The 17,193-nt window shown below is 43.4% G+C and overlaps 1 protein-coding gene across 1 annotated transcript in view; it reads right to left on the reverse strand.

The window, feature by feature from the left end:
* TMEM132B (transmembrane protein 132B) overlaps positions 1–17,193 on the reverse strand; it is a 709,727-nt gene that overhangs the window by 21,016 nt on the left and 671,518 nt on the right. Inside the window, exons 6-7 of the mRNA XM_033956153.1 lie at positions 9,268–9,473; positions 1,651–1,924 (exon numbers count right to left, since the gene is read on the reverse strand). Coding sequence (XP_033812044.1) covers positions 1,651–1,924; positions 9,268–9,473 — 480 coding nt within the window. The remainder of the gene's footprint in view (positions 1–1,650; positions 1,925–9,267; positions 9,474–17,193) is intronic.

Genomic DNA, 17,193 nt, shown 5'->3' on the forward strand with positions numbered 1-17,193 from the left:
TGAACGCACAAGTACAGTAGCTTACTTTCATGTTGTGCTTAGATGGTAAACTTTATGCTACTTGGTTTAATTATGGTACTGAATACTGTATAATTGCATTTACCACACTATTCCACGTTCCTGGTAGAGGTGGTGGAGACAAAGACTGTGTCTGAATTAGACAGTTGCGCGGGGACAGAAATCCCACCCGTCCCCGCCAAAGTCCCACCCATCCCCAGCCCTCCCTCCCCTCTGACGTCAGCGCTGATGTCGGGAAGACTTCCGTTCGGCTCTGTGTTGCAAGCAGAGCAGGTAAGGAGAAGAAGAGCCGCGCGACTGAGTATATCCAGCCCCGCAGGAACCCTGTGACCCACGGAGGTGTCCCCACGGGATCCCCGCGATCCTAGGGGGCGTCCCCATGGGATTCCCGCGATCCTAGGGGGCATCCCCAAGGGATCCCCGTGACTCGAAGGGGGAACCCGTGGGTCCGGCGGGATTCCCGTCGTCCCCGTTCCCATGCAGCTCTCTAGTCTGAATTCAAAAAAGTGTGGGACAGGCATTTGGGATCTCTTAGGGAGAGAAGGAGACAGTGGACGCTGCAGATGGACAGACTGGATGGGCCATTTGGCCTTTATCTGCCATCATATTTCTATGTTTCTATTTACATTGGACATAATGACAAGCAAGTTATGCATTATTTGTTACCTCGATGTCCCTTACAAACAGTATATGTTGTCTCTCCTATCTCTTTCTCCTTTCACTAATATACCTGCAAAAAAAAATTTTGTCTCCTTTTTTTACATTTCTAGCCATTTGTTCTTCCGCTTTCACCAGATGAATCTCTCTCGAGGCTTCTTTCAGTTTCATCTGGAATGCCTTTCTGTGCTCCTCTTCTTGAGTTTTTTGATATTTCATGAACGCCAACTCTTTTGCCTTTATTCTCTCAGCCACTAGTTTGGAGAACTATATCGGTTTCCTTTTTCTCTTGTTTTTATTTATTTTCCTCACATAAAGGTTAGTAGCCATTTTTATTGCTCCTTTTAGCTTGGACTACTGTTTTTCCGCTTCTCTTAAGTCCTCCCATCCCTCCCAATTTGCAGAAACGAAATTCTCTGTTTTGACATTTTTTTTCAGATCATTGATTAAAACATATTCACATCATTCTCTTTTTGGCTGGGCTGAGAACTTTTCAGCACCCCATCCTACAAGTTGGCAGTCTACCCAGGGGTGGGCAACTCCGGTCCTCGAGTGCCGGAATCCAGTCGGGTTTTCGGGATTTCTCCAATGAAAATGCTTGAGATCTATTTGCATGCACTGCTTTCAATGCATATTCATTGGGGAAATCCTGAAAACCCGACTGGATTCTGGCCCTCGAGGACCGGAGTTGCCTACCCCTGACTTAGACACAGCTATGCTCCTATGTTTGCCTCTGGTGAGATTGTGATTTTCTCCCTTTTGGTACTTCTATCTCTTCATTCGTGTCCCCCTTCCATACAGTTAAGCTTTCCACTCTCACATGTTCACCCCTAATAGAATCCTTCTCTTCTGCCCCCACTAACAATATCAATAAACGGAAAATAATTATAAATAGTATATTTACGACTGAATTGTCATTTTCAAAAAAAGATGTTTGTTATTTTCCATACTGTCTCTCAGTATTGCCAAACATACCTGAACAGTGGTTATCCCAGGCTCACGGCCAAGAAGAACATTCCCACCTTCCAGCTTAGCTATTTTGGAGTCTTCCACCTTCATGAAATCACTGACAAGATTTGTGATATCAAATTGCCAATCAGAACCTAGCATATAGGTCAGCTGACCTCCTTGATCGGATGACTCGGCTACAAATTGTGTTAAAACTCGAACCATTGCATGCTGATACTGCAGGCTGCATCCTTTTCCTCTCCTTTCCTCATCTTCTTCATCCTCACTGTCCCTTGTGGGCCTCAAAATAAAAAGACTTATGATTATATTTCTATAGTTTGTAAAATATGTCCTATTTGGTTTTTTTCCCACTGAATTCATACATGTCAACAGGCAACATGCACCTAAAGACAGAATCAGAGCCTTCATGCAAAGTAAACAGCCTTCATGCAAAGTAAACAGTTAATTGCTAGGGCACAAGGCAACATTTTTCAGTTTGTTTGGATTTTTTTCCAGGTTTTCAGATTATTTTTTTAACTTGACTTTTGACTTGTTTCACACATTCTTTCTTGTTAACATGAATTAGAACTTAAGAAGGACTAATTAACATTAATTCATAGGTTAACACAAATCATATTTATTTAGCATGCACAAAATATTTAGGAAGTACTAATAAACCAACCCCCTAATTATCGCATGATATAGCCAGTTAACATTAGCCTCCAACCAGGTATATTCAGCAGAGAGAATGGCTATTTTGTGCTGTATATTCGTGGTTAGCCGGTTAAATGGCTATTTAACCGGTCAACATCCATTTCTGACCAGTTAAATAACTTTGAATATCAAAGGGACTGAGTTCATTATCCTTACTTCATCTGGATCTATTAAATCTAAACCTAGACACTGGTAGGAGAATATCCAGTAACCCAACTACTGTTTAGCTACAAAGCAGGTGTCAACATAATTTGTCCCTAGGGCTATATTAAAGGGTAGGCCCAGTAGGTACGTGTCTCAGGCCCGAAAACATCAGGGGGACCCAACATTGTGGTGTTATGACCAGGGCTGGTGTTAAGAGAAGGCAAACAGTGCAGCTGCCCTGGACCCCGCAGCTCCAGGGTGCCCCACTGTCCGGGCATCTTGTCCCCTTGTCGGGCTATCTCTCTCCCTTCCTCTCACCTTCGCAGCGCTTTTCCAAACCAGTTTTCTCTCTCAGAGGGGCCCTGATGCAGCATCCATTCTCACTAGCTGCACATGCACGGCTATCCCGAAGCTTCTCATCTGATGTGATCTGGTAGAAATTGGAAGTTGCGTCAGAGGAGAAGCTTCGGGACAGCTGTGTGCAACTAGTGAGAACAGCTTCCCCGTTAGGGCCCATCTGAGAGAGAGAACTTTAGTTTTGGAAAGGGTCCACGAAGGTGAGGGGAAGGGAGAGATATGGCCCCATAAGGGGATGAGGTTGAGGGTGCTTTAGGTTTATTGTGTGGAGAAAGAGGGGGACAGACGCTGAATGAGGGACGCTAAGAGGGGGATAGATGCTGAATGGAAGCTGGGGGGGGGGTGAGAGAGGGGGACAGATGCTGAATGGAAGTGGGCAGATGAGAGAGGGAAGCAGATGCTGGAGGGAAGTGAGGAAATATGATTGAAGTCTACAAAATCCTGAGTGGAGTAGAACAGGTACAAGTGGATCGATTTTTCACTCCGTCAAAAATTATAAAGACTAGGGGACACTCGATGAAGTTACAGGGAAATACTTTTAAAACCAATATTAGGAAGTATTTTTTCACTCAGGGAATAGTTAAGCTCTGGAATGCATTGCCAGAGGTTGTGGTAAGAGTGGACAGCGTAGCTGGTTTTAAGAAAGGTTTGGACAATTTCCTGGAGGAAAAGTCCATAGTCTGTTATTGAGAAAGACATGGGGGAAGTCACTGCTTGCCCTCGATCAGTAGCATGGAATGTTGCTACTCCTTGGGTTTTGGCCAGGTACTAGGGACCTGGATTGGCCACCATGAGAACGAGCTACTGAGCTTGATAAACCATTGGTATGACCCAGGAAAGCTATTCTTATGTTTTTATGTTCTTATTTCATTAAGTGTTAATTTGCAGAAACAAAATTCTATGTTTTAACATTGTTTCAGATCTTTAATTGAGTCATATCCATGTCATTCTGAAACATGAAATTGCAGACCTGCTGTTAGTGATCTGTAATCTATCACTAAAATCATCTGTACTACCTGAAGATTGAAGGTTGGCCAATTTTACGCCAATTTTCAAAAAGGGGTCCAGGGGAGATCCGGGAAATTACAGACCAGTAAACCTTACGTCAGTGCTGGACAAAATGGTGGAAACAATGATAAAAAATGAAGGTGTGAATAAACATGTGGATAAAGGTGAGCTGGTTGATGTAGTATATCTAGATTTTCAGAAAGCTTTTGACAAAGTTCCTAATGAGAGGCTCCTGAGAAAATTAAAGAGTCATGGGATAAGTGGCAAAGTTCAGTTGTGGACATGCCGGATGGTGTGAATAACATGAAGAAAGACCTGGCGAAGCTTGAAGAATGGTCTGAAATTTGGCAGCTAAAATTTAATGCTAAGAAATGCAAGGTCATGCATTTGGGCTGCAAAAACCTGAGGGAACAGTACAGTTTAGGGGGTGAAGAACTTATGTGCATGACGGAAGAGCGGGACTTGGGTTTGATTGTATGTGATGATCTTAAGGTGGCCAAACAGGTTGAAAAGGTGACGGCGAAAGCTAGAAGGATGCTAGATTGCATAAGGAGAGGTACAATTCTGGAGGTCGCACCTTCAAAAAGATATAAAGAGGATGAAGCTGGTCCAGAGGAAGGCTACTAAAATGGTGTGTAGTCTTCGTGATAAGGCGTATGGGGACAGACTTAAAGATCTCAATTAGTATACTTTGGAGGAAAGATGGGAGAGGAGAGATATGATAGAGACGTTCAAATACCTATGTAATATAAATGTGCATGAGTTGAGTCTCTTTCATTTGAAAGGAAACTCTGCAATGAGAGGGCATAGGATGAAGTTAAGAGGTGACAGGCTCCGGAGTAATCTGAGGAAATACTTTTTTAAAGAAAAGATGATAGATGTGTGGAACAGTCTCCCGGCGGAGGTGGTGGAGACAGAGACCGTGTCTGAGTTCAAGAGGGCCTGGGATAGGTACATAGGATCTCTCTGAGAGAGAAAGTAATTATAGTTAGTGCGGATGGGCAGACTAGATGGGCAAATAGATTGTTAGGCATGATAAAGAAAGGAATCACGAGTAGATCGGAGAGAGTTATAATGCTGCTTTATAGGGCAATGGTCAGACTACACTTGGAATACTGTGTCCACCATTGGTCTCCAAACCTAAAGAAGGATATAAAACTGCTAGAGAGGGTGCAGAGACGAGCAACAAAGCTAATAAATGGTATGGAGAACTTGGAATACGAGGAACGACTTAAGAAACTGGGACTGTTCTCCCTTGAGAAGATGAGACTGCGAGGGGATATGATTGAGACTTTCAAAATACTGAAAGGAATCGACAAAATAGAGCAGGAAAAAAAATTATTCATCATGTCCAACATGACACGGACAAGAGGACATGGACTGAAGCTAAGGGGGGACAAGTCCAGGACAAATATCAGGAAGTTCTGCTTCACACTGACACAACGAGTGGTGGACACCTGGAATGCTCTCCCAGAGGAGGTTATTGCGGAATCCACCGTTCTAGGATTTAAAAGCAAATTAGATGCACATCTCCTTACGAGAGGCATAGAGGGATATGGGTGACTAAAATTACACCAGGTGTACACCTGACTGGACCTCCACGTGTGCAGATCACCGGGCTCTATGGACCGTAAGTCTGATCCGGAGATGGCAGTTCTTATGTTTCTATGGTTATCAAATAGAAAACAGAGGGTAGGGTTAAATGGTCATTTTTCTCAATGGAGGAGAGTAAACACTGGAGTGCCAGAGGGATCAGTACTGGGATCGGTGCTATTTAATTTATTTATAAATGATCTGGAAATTGGAACGACGAGTGAGGTGATTAAATTTGCAGATGACATAAACTGTTCAAAGTTATTAAAAAGCATGGAAAATTGCCCGCAGGAAATTGGAAGACTGGGCGTCCAAGTAGCAGATGAAATTTAATGTGGAAAAATGCAAAGTAATGTCGGATGCTAGGGTCCACCGGATGCTAGGGTCCACCTTTGAAGGTCAGTGCCCAAGAAAAAGATCTGGGTATCATTATAGGCAATATGCTGAAACCCTTTCCCAATAGCAGTGATGCCCAAAAAAATCAAACAAGATGCTAGGAATTATTAAAAAAGGGATGGTTAAAAAGACTAAGAATATTATAATGCCCCTGTATCGCTCCATGGTGCGACCTCACCTGGAGTACTGGGTTCAATTCCGGTCTCCTTATCTCAAGAAACATATAGCAGCACCAGAAAAGGTTCAAAGAAGAGCGACCAAGATGATAAAGGGGATGGAACTCCTATTGTATGAGGGAAGACTAAAAAGGTTAGGGCTCTTCAGCTTGGAAAAGAGATGGCTGAGAGGATTAGAATGGGTACAAGTGGATTGATTTTTCACTCTGTCAAAAATTACAAAGCCTAGGGAAGTTACAGGGAAATACTTTTAAAACTAATAGGAGGAAATATTTTTTCACTCAGAGAATAGTTAAGCTCTGGAATTAATTGCCAGAGATTATAGTAAGAGCGGATAGAGTAGCTAGTTTTAAGAAAGGCTTGAACAATTTCCTGGAGGAAAAGTCCATGGCCTGTTATTGAAACAGACATGGGGGAAGCCGCTGCTTGGTATGCTACTCTTTGGGTTTTTCCAAGAACTAGTGACCTGGATTGGCCACCATGAGAATGGGCTACTGGGCTAGATGGACCATTGGTTCTGACTCAGTAAGGCTATTTTTATGTTCTTATAAGAGCTTTTCAACACTCCCTCATACAACTTGACAGGGTAGGACTTAAACGCTGCTTTGCTCCTATGTTAGCCTCTTAAATTTGTGATCCTGCTTTCAGCCAGACTGAGGAACAGTTTTCAGCTGAAAATGTATTTTAATTTAGGAGCTTAAAAGTTATGCTCATAAATTTAGGTCTGAGCTTAATTTATGACTCTAGTGCTGAAAATCAGTGCTAAGCTCCTAACTTATTTTCCCTGCCCTAAATCGACCCCATTATTACTCATTTTTATATTCCTAAAATTAAGAGTTTAGTGAAATTTAAGTTAAAACCCCCCAAAACATTCAGCCCTAGTAAACTAACTCTAAAAGTTAAGAACATAAATTCTTTGAATATTGGGCCCTGTACATTTAAAGTTACAGTACTTGTATTTTCTATGTTTTTTTCTCGGGGCTCAAGGGTCTCTCGTACGAAGAGAGACTAAACAAATTACAGCTCTACACTCTAGAGGAACGTAGGGAGAGGGGAGACATGATTGAGACATTTAAATACATCACAAGATGTATCGAGGTGGAAGATGATATTTTCTTTCTCAAGGGACCCTCGGCCACAAGAGGGCATCCGCTCAAACTCAGGGGCGGGAAATTTCATGACGACATCAGGAAGTATTTCTTCACAGAAAGAGTGGTTGACCGTTAGAATAAGCTTCTGGTGCAGGTGATCGAGGCCAGCAGCGTGTTGGACTTTAAGAATAAATGGGATGCCTATATGGGATCCCTACGAGGGTCGATCTAAAGAATTGGTCACTAGGTATAGACTTAAGAGTGGGCAGACTTGATGAGCTATAGCCCTTTTCTGCCGTCATCTTTCTATGTTTCTATGTTTTTGTAAGTCTTTATTCATTTTAAAGCCAAAAATAAGTGCAACATATTATACAGTCATTTACACTTTAACAGCACTTAAATTCACTCAGAATTATATTCTATGACAAATACATATATAATCCCCCCTTCTACTTATCCAAAAATTTGCACTAAAAATTAAAAAAAAAAAATCTTCCCACCCTGGACGTGTATTATCAAAAGGGAGAAATCAACAATCACTCCTTACACAACAGATGTTCATCTAACTTCCACATTGAAAATCTACATCTAACTTTCACTGTGCAGTTATACTGTCCCCAGAATCCCCCCCCCCTTATCTCAGCAGACCCTACTTACAATCCCTTACTTACAGTCTTCTAAGGTTCTCTGATATCTAGTGGGAGCAGGAATGATGCCCACTCACTCCTGCTGTTGCAGATCTGCAATCCAAAATGGCTGTTGTGATCTGTAGTAGATTCTTCACTTATTAATACTAGGGTTCTTGCTGCTTAAGAAGGCCATTTTGTTTAATCAGAATGCTGTTGGCACACTGAATGCCCTAAGTATGGGCCCCAAAATGATGAACTAGGTCAGGAACTGGTTGAGTGGAAGGTGACAGAGGGTAGTGGTCAATGGAGATCTTTCTGAGGAAAGGGATGCTACCAGTGGTGTGCCTCAAGATTTGGTTCTTGGGCTTGTTCTTTTTAACATTTTTGTAAGTGATTGCTGAAGGGCTGTCAGGTAAGATTTGCCTCTTTGTGGATGATACTAAAATCTGCAATAGAGTAGACACTCCTGACGGTGTGAATAATAAGAGGAAGGACCTAGAAAATCTTGAAGAATGGTCTGAAATTTGGCAGCTAAGATTTAATGCTAAGAAATGCAAGGTCATACATTTGGGCTGCAAAAAAATCAGAGAAAATGATACAGTTTAAGGGATAAAGAACTTTTGTGCACAAAAGAGGAGCAACACTTGGGTGTGATTATATGTGATGATCTAAAGGTGGCCAAACAGGTTGAAAAGGCACAGCAAAAGCTAAAGGATGCTAGGGTGCATAGGGAAAAGTATGGCCAGTAGGAGAATGGAGGTATTGATACCCCTGTATAAAACTCTGGTGAGACTTCATTTAGAATAAAGAGTACAATTCTGGAGACCGCACCTTCAAAAAGATAAAAATAGTATGGAGTCGGTCCAGAGGAAGGCTGCTAAAATGGGCAGTGGTCTTCATCATAAGGCATATGGGGACAGACTTAAAGATTTCAATATATATTCTTTGGAGGAAAAGCAAGAAAGGGGGGAGATATGATTGAGATGTTTAAATACCTATATGGCATAAATGCACATGAGGCAAATCTCTTTCATTTGAAAGGAAATTCCAGAATGAGAGGGTATAGGATGAAGTTAAGAAGTGATAGGCTCAGAAGTAATCTAAGAAAATACATTTTTACAGAAAGGGTGGTAGAAGCGTGGAATAGTCTCCCAGTTAATGTGGTGGAGACAGACTATGTCTGAATTCAAGAAAGCATGGAGCAGGCATGTGGAATCTCTTAGGGAGAGGAGAAGATAGTGGTTGCTGTGGATGGGCAGACTGGATGGGCTGTTTTGGCCTTTATCTGCAATTATGTTTCTCTGTTTCGAATATTAGGCCTTTCTTAGTTGCCTCAGCCCTGGCCTTTTAAATATATATATGTAATATCTGAAAACATAAGTCATCCTTGAAACTGTAACATTCCTAGGCATGCAAATTTATGCATAATTTGAGGTAGCTGAAATTTCAATAAGTATATGTGGATGATTCATGCACTTTTTACTTTTAAGTGAACTTAAAGTTTCTGAAAATGTTCCTCTATATAGTTCATCTTACCTTTTATTAGGGGAAACAGGAACCCTCCAGCCTTTGATTTGACTGAGTTCTGTATCCGAGATCTCTATCTGTAACGGAAGCCGTGGGGCCCAGACTGTCACCTGGAGCTGAGTGGTGAAATGCTGGTACGAGAAGTTCACAATGGTATCCACCTTACTTTTCATCTCCTTGCCATTCACGAAGATAGAATCGCATTTTTCTGAAACCTTAAGCAATATCAGAGGGTTTATTGTGTGAAAAAAAAAAAAATGCTTAAAAAAGCTCATGATGGGTCAGTTTTCAGCAATGCCAATTTTCAGCCAAGCTCACACTGTATAAACTTATATGGATAACTTATTCATCTAACTTTTTTGAGACCTTATCCATTGAAGTCAGATAAATGAAAATACATGGATAAATTTATATGGACAAGATATCTGTATAACTTTACCCCTTTATTTCTGAGGTGGAGCTAAATGGATAACTATAAACCCTGTCCTGGGATGTTCCTAATCATACCCCTTTTAAAAATGTATACTGTATTTTGTTCAGATAGCAACTTATATAGCCCAAATTAAGCTTTATCCTTGTTGACAATTTGAGAAAAAAAAGTTCTTATGTGACTAGACTGCATAATGGCTTTTGAATATTGGACCTAATGGGTTTAGGTCCCTAGTTTAGGGAACTGAATAGGCTGAGAACCTAAATTTAGGATCTTTATTTCACTAAGAACCTAAATGTACATGCCTAAAAAGTGAGTGGCTACAGAGGTGGAGTTACTGAGGGAGAAAAAAATTACTAGGCAATACTGAGCCCATGCAGTCAGTGGTTTTATAGCCGTTGACAGCCACAGGGTGAATTTTGACCTGGATATTCAGCGCTGGGTTACGGGAGCGTGTGGTGCAGTCGCTAGAGCTACAGCCTCGGCACCCTGAGGTTGTGGGTTCGAATCCTGCACTGCTCCTTGTGACCCTGGGCAAGGGTCACTTAATCCCCATTGCCCCAGGTGCATTAGATAGAGTGGGAGTCCACCGGGACAATTAGGGAAAAAATGCTTGAATACCTGAATAATTTGTAATCCACATAGAATTGTAGGATATGCGGAATATAAATTATTAAGAGAAAGAGAATATCCAGGTCTAGGGCAGACTTAGAAGTTATGAAAGCGCTGGTCGATATTCAGTGTGAGCTCCTGCATCCCTAATCAGGCAAAGACAGGACTGCTTTTTTTTATCTGTCTGGTTGAGTTTGTAGACACTGGCACGAAATACTATGCCTCAATATCTTCCAGCTCCGCCTCCACTTACGTTCCACTTAAAATCTGGACATGGCCTAATCAGCATGGTTTAAGTGGGCAGAAGATGCTAAGCATTGACCCTTTAGATGTTTACCACAGAATGTCAGCACTGGGCACTTACTCAGGCCTCTAAGGGGGCAAGCCTATAATTGGATATCTCCTTTTAGGTGCTCCAATGCCACATGTAACCCTCACAAAATCCATGGGCACCACCTAAGCTCTTCAGGCCTCTAAGGGGGCAAGTCTATAAATGGGTATCTCCTTTTAGGTGCTCCAATGCCAAATGTAACACTCACAAAGTCCTTGGTCACCACCTAAGCGCTTCAGTTCAGGCACCCAGACCAAGATATACAAAACAAAGTTCAAGTTGTTGACCTGGCTACAAGACGGGGCTAGGCTAAATCCCAATAGCCATGGGGTTTAAGGCACCATTTTTCAATCACTGCAACACAATCTTAAGAAAAACACACTCACGCTTTTTCAGCTGATGAACTTTTACTGGTAGAACATCAACTTGACAAACAAACGTCTTGAGGTAACGAGGCAAAATAAGTCTTTGCCCCCATCTGGTATGGTCTCAGGGAGTGTCTCCGAGGGTTAATGTGACAAGAAGCCCCAGTGGTTATCTATTTACAAATGTTCAAGCAGTCTTCCACTCTTCCAAACCCATCCAGTCTTGCAGAACAATCCAGAGCTGTAGCTTGTGTGCACTCTCGCCAGGCAAATGTCCCATTGGGCTTTTACCCAGCCACACGACTGACTCAGGACTGGACCTCCCTGTCCCTCCTTCTTCACTCAAAGGTGCATTTCTCCTCACCCACCTCTGTCCCAGAACAAGTCTTCCCCATTCCACTCTTATGAGGGGTATACTCTCTCTCACTCCTGGAGCCTTTCCTTGACCTCTGCTTAGTGAGCAGGGGCCCTTCCGAACCTGCAGCCCCCAGATGTGGTACCAGTCTGGGATACCTCCTCCTCTTCATTGGTCCTGGCAGGGATTTGGGCAACCAAAAGACCTTGTGCTCTATCCTATAGATACTTTTATTCCTCAACTTCCCCTCACCCCCCCCCCCCAGTGACATTTTGCTGTCATTCAAATATAACAACCTTAATTTCCCTCATAACATACAGTTACCACTGTATGATTTGTTATCATCATATATCAATTTAATGGGTTCACCACTTCCCCTAGTCAACCATCACTCATCCCCATCCTCACTGGCAGGAGCCTAACTAGTCTTTGTAATCACCTGGGAATCTCACCCAGGTTAAGACCATAAGCGCTGCCATACTGGGACAGACCAAAAGTCCATCAAGTCCAGTATCCTGTTTCCAACAGCGGCCAATCCAGGACACAAGTACCTGGTAAGATCACAAAGAGTAAAACAGATCATATGCTGCTTATCCTAAAAATAAGCAGTGGATTTCCCATAGCCCATCGTAGTATAAAGAAAGAAAACAAAAAACAAAGGAAATAAGGCGATACCTTTTTTCTTGAACTAATTCAATGCATTTTATGATGAACTTTCGAAGGAAACCCTTCTTCTTCAGATCAGAAAAAAGCAAATATTGACAAATATCAATATTTCTGGGATAGGAAGGAGGAGAAGTGGGTGGGTGGACAGGAGACAGAAAGGTGACAGAGCAGTTTTCAATGTCTTTATAGTGGGAAAGAAAGACCAGATTTATGTTAACTGGATGCTAAACTTAGCTGGTCAGCCAATGAATATTGGCACTGACTGGCTATTTTGCACGGCAAAGCCGGTGACTGAGATATTTAGCGGAAGATAGCTGGCTATCTCCCACTAAATATTAGTGGTTATCTGGCTTAGTGCTATTTAGATAGCCAGTTGTTCTTATCCGGCTAAATAGTGCTGAATTTCGGGTGGTTACTGTTACCTCAGCCACAGACAGGCCTGGCATAACTTTGGTTGCCTAAATACAGCAAAGGTACACATAACCCAGAGTAACTGGGATCCCCACACACCCCTATAGAATATAGTAATTAGCTCTGCACTTACACCAACTTGTGCATGCCTACTTATAGAATTGTACTCCACAATTTGGGGTCCTTTTAACTAAGCTGCAGTAGAAAATGGCCTTAGCATGATTTTTTATGAGTTTTGCCTGTGCCAAGGCCACAGCTACAAAATTAATGGTCATGCGCTAATGTTGAAAGGAATTGACCCCTTGAATCCCACAGAGAAGTAGAAATCCAAGCGAAAACAAACTGATGTTACTGACGCCAGCTTTATTGATGTGAAAAAAGTTATTCACAATCTAAAGGCAATGAGGTACATCCATAACTTTAGTCAGTGAAGAGGACTTAGCATGGTCCGTGTTTCGACCAGAAAGGTCTTCCTCAGGGGTCCTAATAGGTCCCTTCTGAGATTTTGTGGATATAGCAATCTATGCCCAGCCGCATGCTTGAGGGAATCATTTATTCGACGTACGCTGAACATAAATTGCTATAGCCACAAAATCTCAGAAGGGACCTATCGGGACTCCTGAGGAAGACCTTTCTGGTCGAAAACGGCTATTGCGCCTTAATAAAAGGACCCCTATGGGAACTAACATTTTCTCTGTGACCGCCCCTATACTATGGAACTTAGCTCTTGACCACTTAAGAGAAAATACTTCACTAAACATCTTCAAATCTAATTTAAAAACATTCCTGTTCAAAGATGCGTTTGACCTATTTATTTATTTTTTATTTATTAAAAAATGTATATACTGCATACAACTATGCAGTTTCCATATCACATACATAAAATCTTGTTTCCCTACGATTATCACAGATAACATAGACATGTCTAAACAACGGTTCATACACAAAATCGCGCGAGACAACGGTGCGCCGACAACTGAGCGCAGACAATTGAGTGCAAGGTTGACGGTGCGCCGAAGAAAATCACTATTTTAAAGGGTTCCAATGGGGGGTGTAGGTGGGGAACCCCCCTTATTTTACTTAACAGACATCGCGCTGGCGTTGTGGGGGGTTTGGGGGGCTGTAACCCCCCTCATTATACTTGAAACCAAACTTTTTGCCTGTTTTTTAGGGAAAAAGTTCAGTTTTAAGTATAATGTGGGGGGTTACAACCCCCCAAACGCCAGCGCAATGTCTGTTAAGTAAAGTGGGGGGGTTTCCCCCCCACACTCCCTGTCGGAGCCCTTTAAAATAGTGCTTTTCTTCAGCGCGCCGTCAACCTTGCGCTCAGTTGTCGGCGCGCCGTTGTCTCGCGCGATTTAGTCCCGTCACCCCAAACAACATCATTAATCGTCCCTGTTAAAAACAGGGATAGTGCTCAAATTCAATCAATGATTGTCCTTTAAGGATGTTTTACATGCATTTTTAACCGGCACTAACCCCGGCCATTAAGCTTTACATCCCTAATGTCCTTCCCCATCAAAATAATGTAGTTCTTCCCCTCTTTCCCTTTCGTTCCTGTTCCAGTCTGTGTTTTGTTTTGTAATTCATGTTTATCTGTGGTACGTTCGTTTGTTTAATTTAATTCATTATGTATCCCCCTCTGTTTCAAATGTGTAAACCGCCTAGAAGCCTGATTAGGCAGGATATCAAACTTTTAATAAACTTGTAAACTTCCGGGTCCCGCACCAGGAAGTGACGTCATAGGGAGAGCCGACATGACACGGGCAGCAAGTTTGTGATGCTGCTCGCACTGGGAAAATTAAAGAGGTATGGGGGAAGGGAAGGGGGTTGTGCATGCAGCAGGAGGGGGGGAAGGAAGGAGTGGGGGACAGAGACGATGGTGGGGGAGGGGTGCCACTCATCCTTGCTATGCCACTGGTTTTAGTGGTTCCTTGCGTTAAAGGAATTAAACCATAACTGAATAAAGCAAATTTGTGCACATGGTGAGAATGCAGTCAGGCAATATTGTCATGAAAGCTGCTGTGTGTAACAGTGGAAGCGTATCGATGACATGTGATAGCAGTATTAGCAATTATTTGCAAAGCACCCTCATATAAAGAGCCAATTATTCACTGTCAAAACTACTAAAATAGCTATTTTACTGAAACATATATATTTCTTCTATGTCTTCCACACCAGAATACTTCAAAAGAAAACATAACAAAAAAAAATGACATTTCAAATGAAAAACATTACCTTCTTGACTGTTCCTTTCTTAGACAAAAAAAAGAAGAAAAACCAAACAGAAAACACCTCCCAACAAATGCCTGATTGTAAATTAGCACCTTTCGCGCTCATGTTTTGATACTTTTCCAGTATTGACATTATCGTGCTCCTCTATGGCTTAATACAAACGTTTGGGTGGTTCCAGTCATGCTAATCGAAGCATGTTTTCATTATCTTCAGGAGGAAAGTATTTCAGTTGATGATTTTACTGTACATGAATAAATCTTCACAAGATTACTACCCAGCAGCTATGTTAATCACATATACTGTACCTGCTCTTCACCACCTTGGGTGAATCTTTTCATTCCGAGACCTATTGCACTTTAAAAGTGTTGGTCTTACATAAAATGCACACATTTACTTGTATTTAGTTTTAAACATATTGTATGGCTCTCACGGAATTACATTTTAAAATATGTCGTGTTTATGGCTCTCTCAGCCAAAAAGGTTCCTGACCCCTGATTTATACAGTCATAAATCACCCCTAAATGTTTGCCCCAAACCAACCAACGCTGCAGCTAAATGCTATTGAAATAATTACCAATCACATGGCCCCGCCCTGTTCTGCCTCTGGCTCTGATCTAGAGAGTTGCGCGGGGACAGAAATCCCACCCGTCCCCGCCAAAGTCCCACCCGTCCCCGTGAGGAATCCCTCCATCCCCATCCGTCCCCGCGAGGAATCCCCTCCGTCCCCGCCCGTCCCCGTGAGGAATCCCCTCCATCCCCGCCCATCCCTAAACTCAGAAATAGTTATTTCATTTAATTATGCTACTGAATTAAAGGCTTTGGTAGAAACCCATTTACAAATAAACAAAAAGACTTTATTAATTTGGAAATATTAATTGGGAAGAATACATACTTTGTAAATGGGTTTCTACCAGAGCCTCTAATGTTTATAAATTTTTATCAACACAACTAATATACTACTTTATCCTGAAGCAAAAAAAAAAAAAAAAAGAAATAGAATTCTTTTCCTACCTTTGTTGCCTGGTTTCTGCTTTCCTCATGTTCTCATTCAATTCCTTCCATCCACTGTCTCTCTTCCTTCTGCGTCTTCCATTTGCTCTGTTACTGTGCCTCTCCCTTTCTCCCCCCTTCCAAATTGGTTTGGCACCCATCTTCTTCCCTCCGCTCCCCCCATAGTCTGGCATCTCTGTCTTCTTCCCTGCCAGCGTCTTCTCCCCACTCTCTCTTCCCTATTTCCTTTCAGCGTCCTTCTCCCCCCCATCTTCCCCATGTCCTGTCAGCGTCCTTCTCCCCCCTCTGTCTTCCACATATGCTTTCAGTGTCCTTCTCCCCCCTCTGTTTTCCCCATGTCCTTTCAGTGTCCTTATCCCTCTCTGTCTTCCCCATGGCCTTTCAGCGTCCTTCTCCACCCCCCCTCCCGTCTTTCCCATGTCCTTTCAGCGTCCTTCTCCCCCCTCTGTCTTCCACAAGTGCTTTCAGTGTCCTTCTCCCCCCTCTGTCTTCCCCATGTCCTTTCAGCGTCCTTCTCCCCCCCTCCATCTTCCCCATGGCCTTTCAGCGTCCTTCTCCACCCCTTTGTCTTCCCCAGTGCTTTCAGCGTCCTTCTCCCCCCTCAGTTTTACCCATTTCCCTTAAGTGTCTTTTCCTCTCCACTCCACCTTTCCTTCCTTTCTCTCTCCCTGCCCCCTTACCTTCGTGGCACTTCCCCGCCCGACCAACAGAACAGGCCCGGTCCGACAAACCTCCCTGCCCTTAACCGCGAATCTAAATTACCTTCTTACAGCTGCTGTAAGAAGGTAATTTAGATTCGTGGCTACAAGGCAGGGAGGTTTGTCGGACCGGGGCTGTTGTTGGTTGGTCGGTCGGGGAAGAGCCACAAAAGTAAGGAGACCTGGCTGGCTGTGCTGCACCCGGGGCGGACCGCTCCCCTCCCTTGGTAGTCACTCGAGCCGCGAGGCTACTCTCCTTCTCCTTACCTGCCCTGCCTGCAGCACAGAGCCGAACGGAAGTCTTACCGACGTCAGCGCTGACGTCGGGAAGACTTCCGTTCGGCTCTGTGCTGCAAGCAGAGCAGGTAGGGAGAAGAAGAGCTGCGTGACTGAGTACATCCAGCCCCGCAGGAACCCCGCAACCCTCGGAGGCGTCCACACGGGATTCCCGCGACCCTAGGGGGCGTCCCCACGGGATCCCCGTGACCCGAAAAGGGAGCCCACGGGATGCCCGCGGGATTCCCGTCGTCCCTGTTCCCATGCAGCTCTCTACTCTGATCCCTTCTGCCTCGCCCAATTCTGCCATCAGCTCTGCCACAGCCCCTCCCAGTTCAGCCTCCAATCTGGCCGCTTCTGGTGGTCCTGGAGCATGTGCGGATATGTGTGATGTCATGCGTACATGCTCAGAGGCCCTCCAGATGTGGAGCTCATCGGGGCTTTCCAAAACCCAGACAAACTGCCAGGTTTTAGAAAGACCGTCCAGGCACCTGGACAATCCTCTAATAAGAGGACATGTCCAGGTTTTTCCGGATGTCTGGCAA

This window comes from Geotrypetes seraphini, chromosome 8 (genome assembly GCF_902459505.1).
Source record: "Geotrypetes seraphini chromosome 8, aGeoSer1.1, whole genome shotgun sequence".
Taxonomy (NCBI): Eukaryota; Metazoa; Chordata; class Amphibia; order Gymnophiona; family Dermophiidae; genus Geotrypetes; species Geotrypetes seraphini.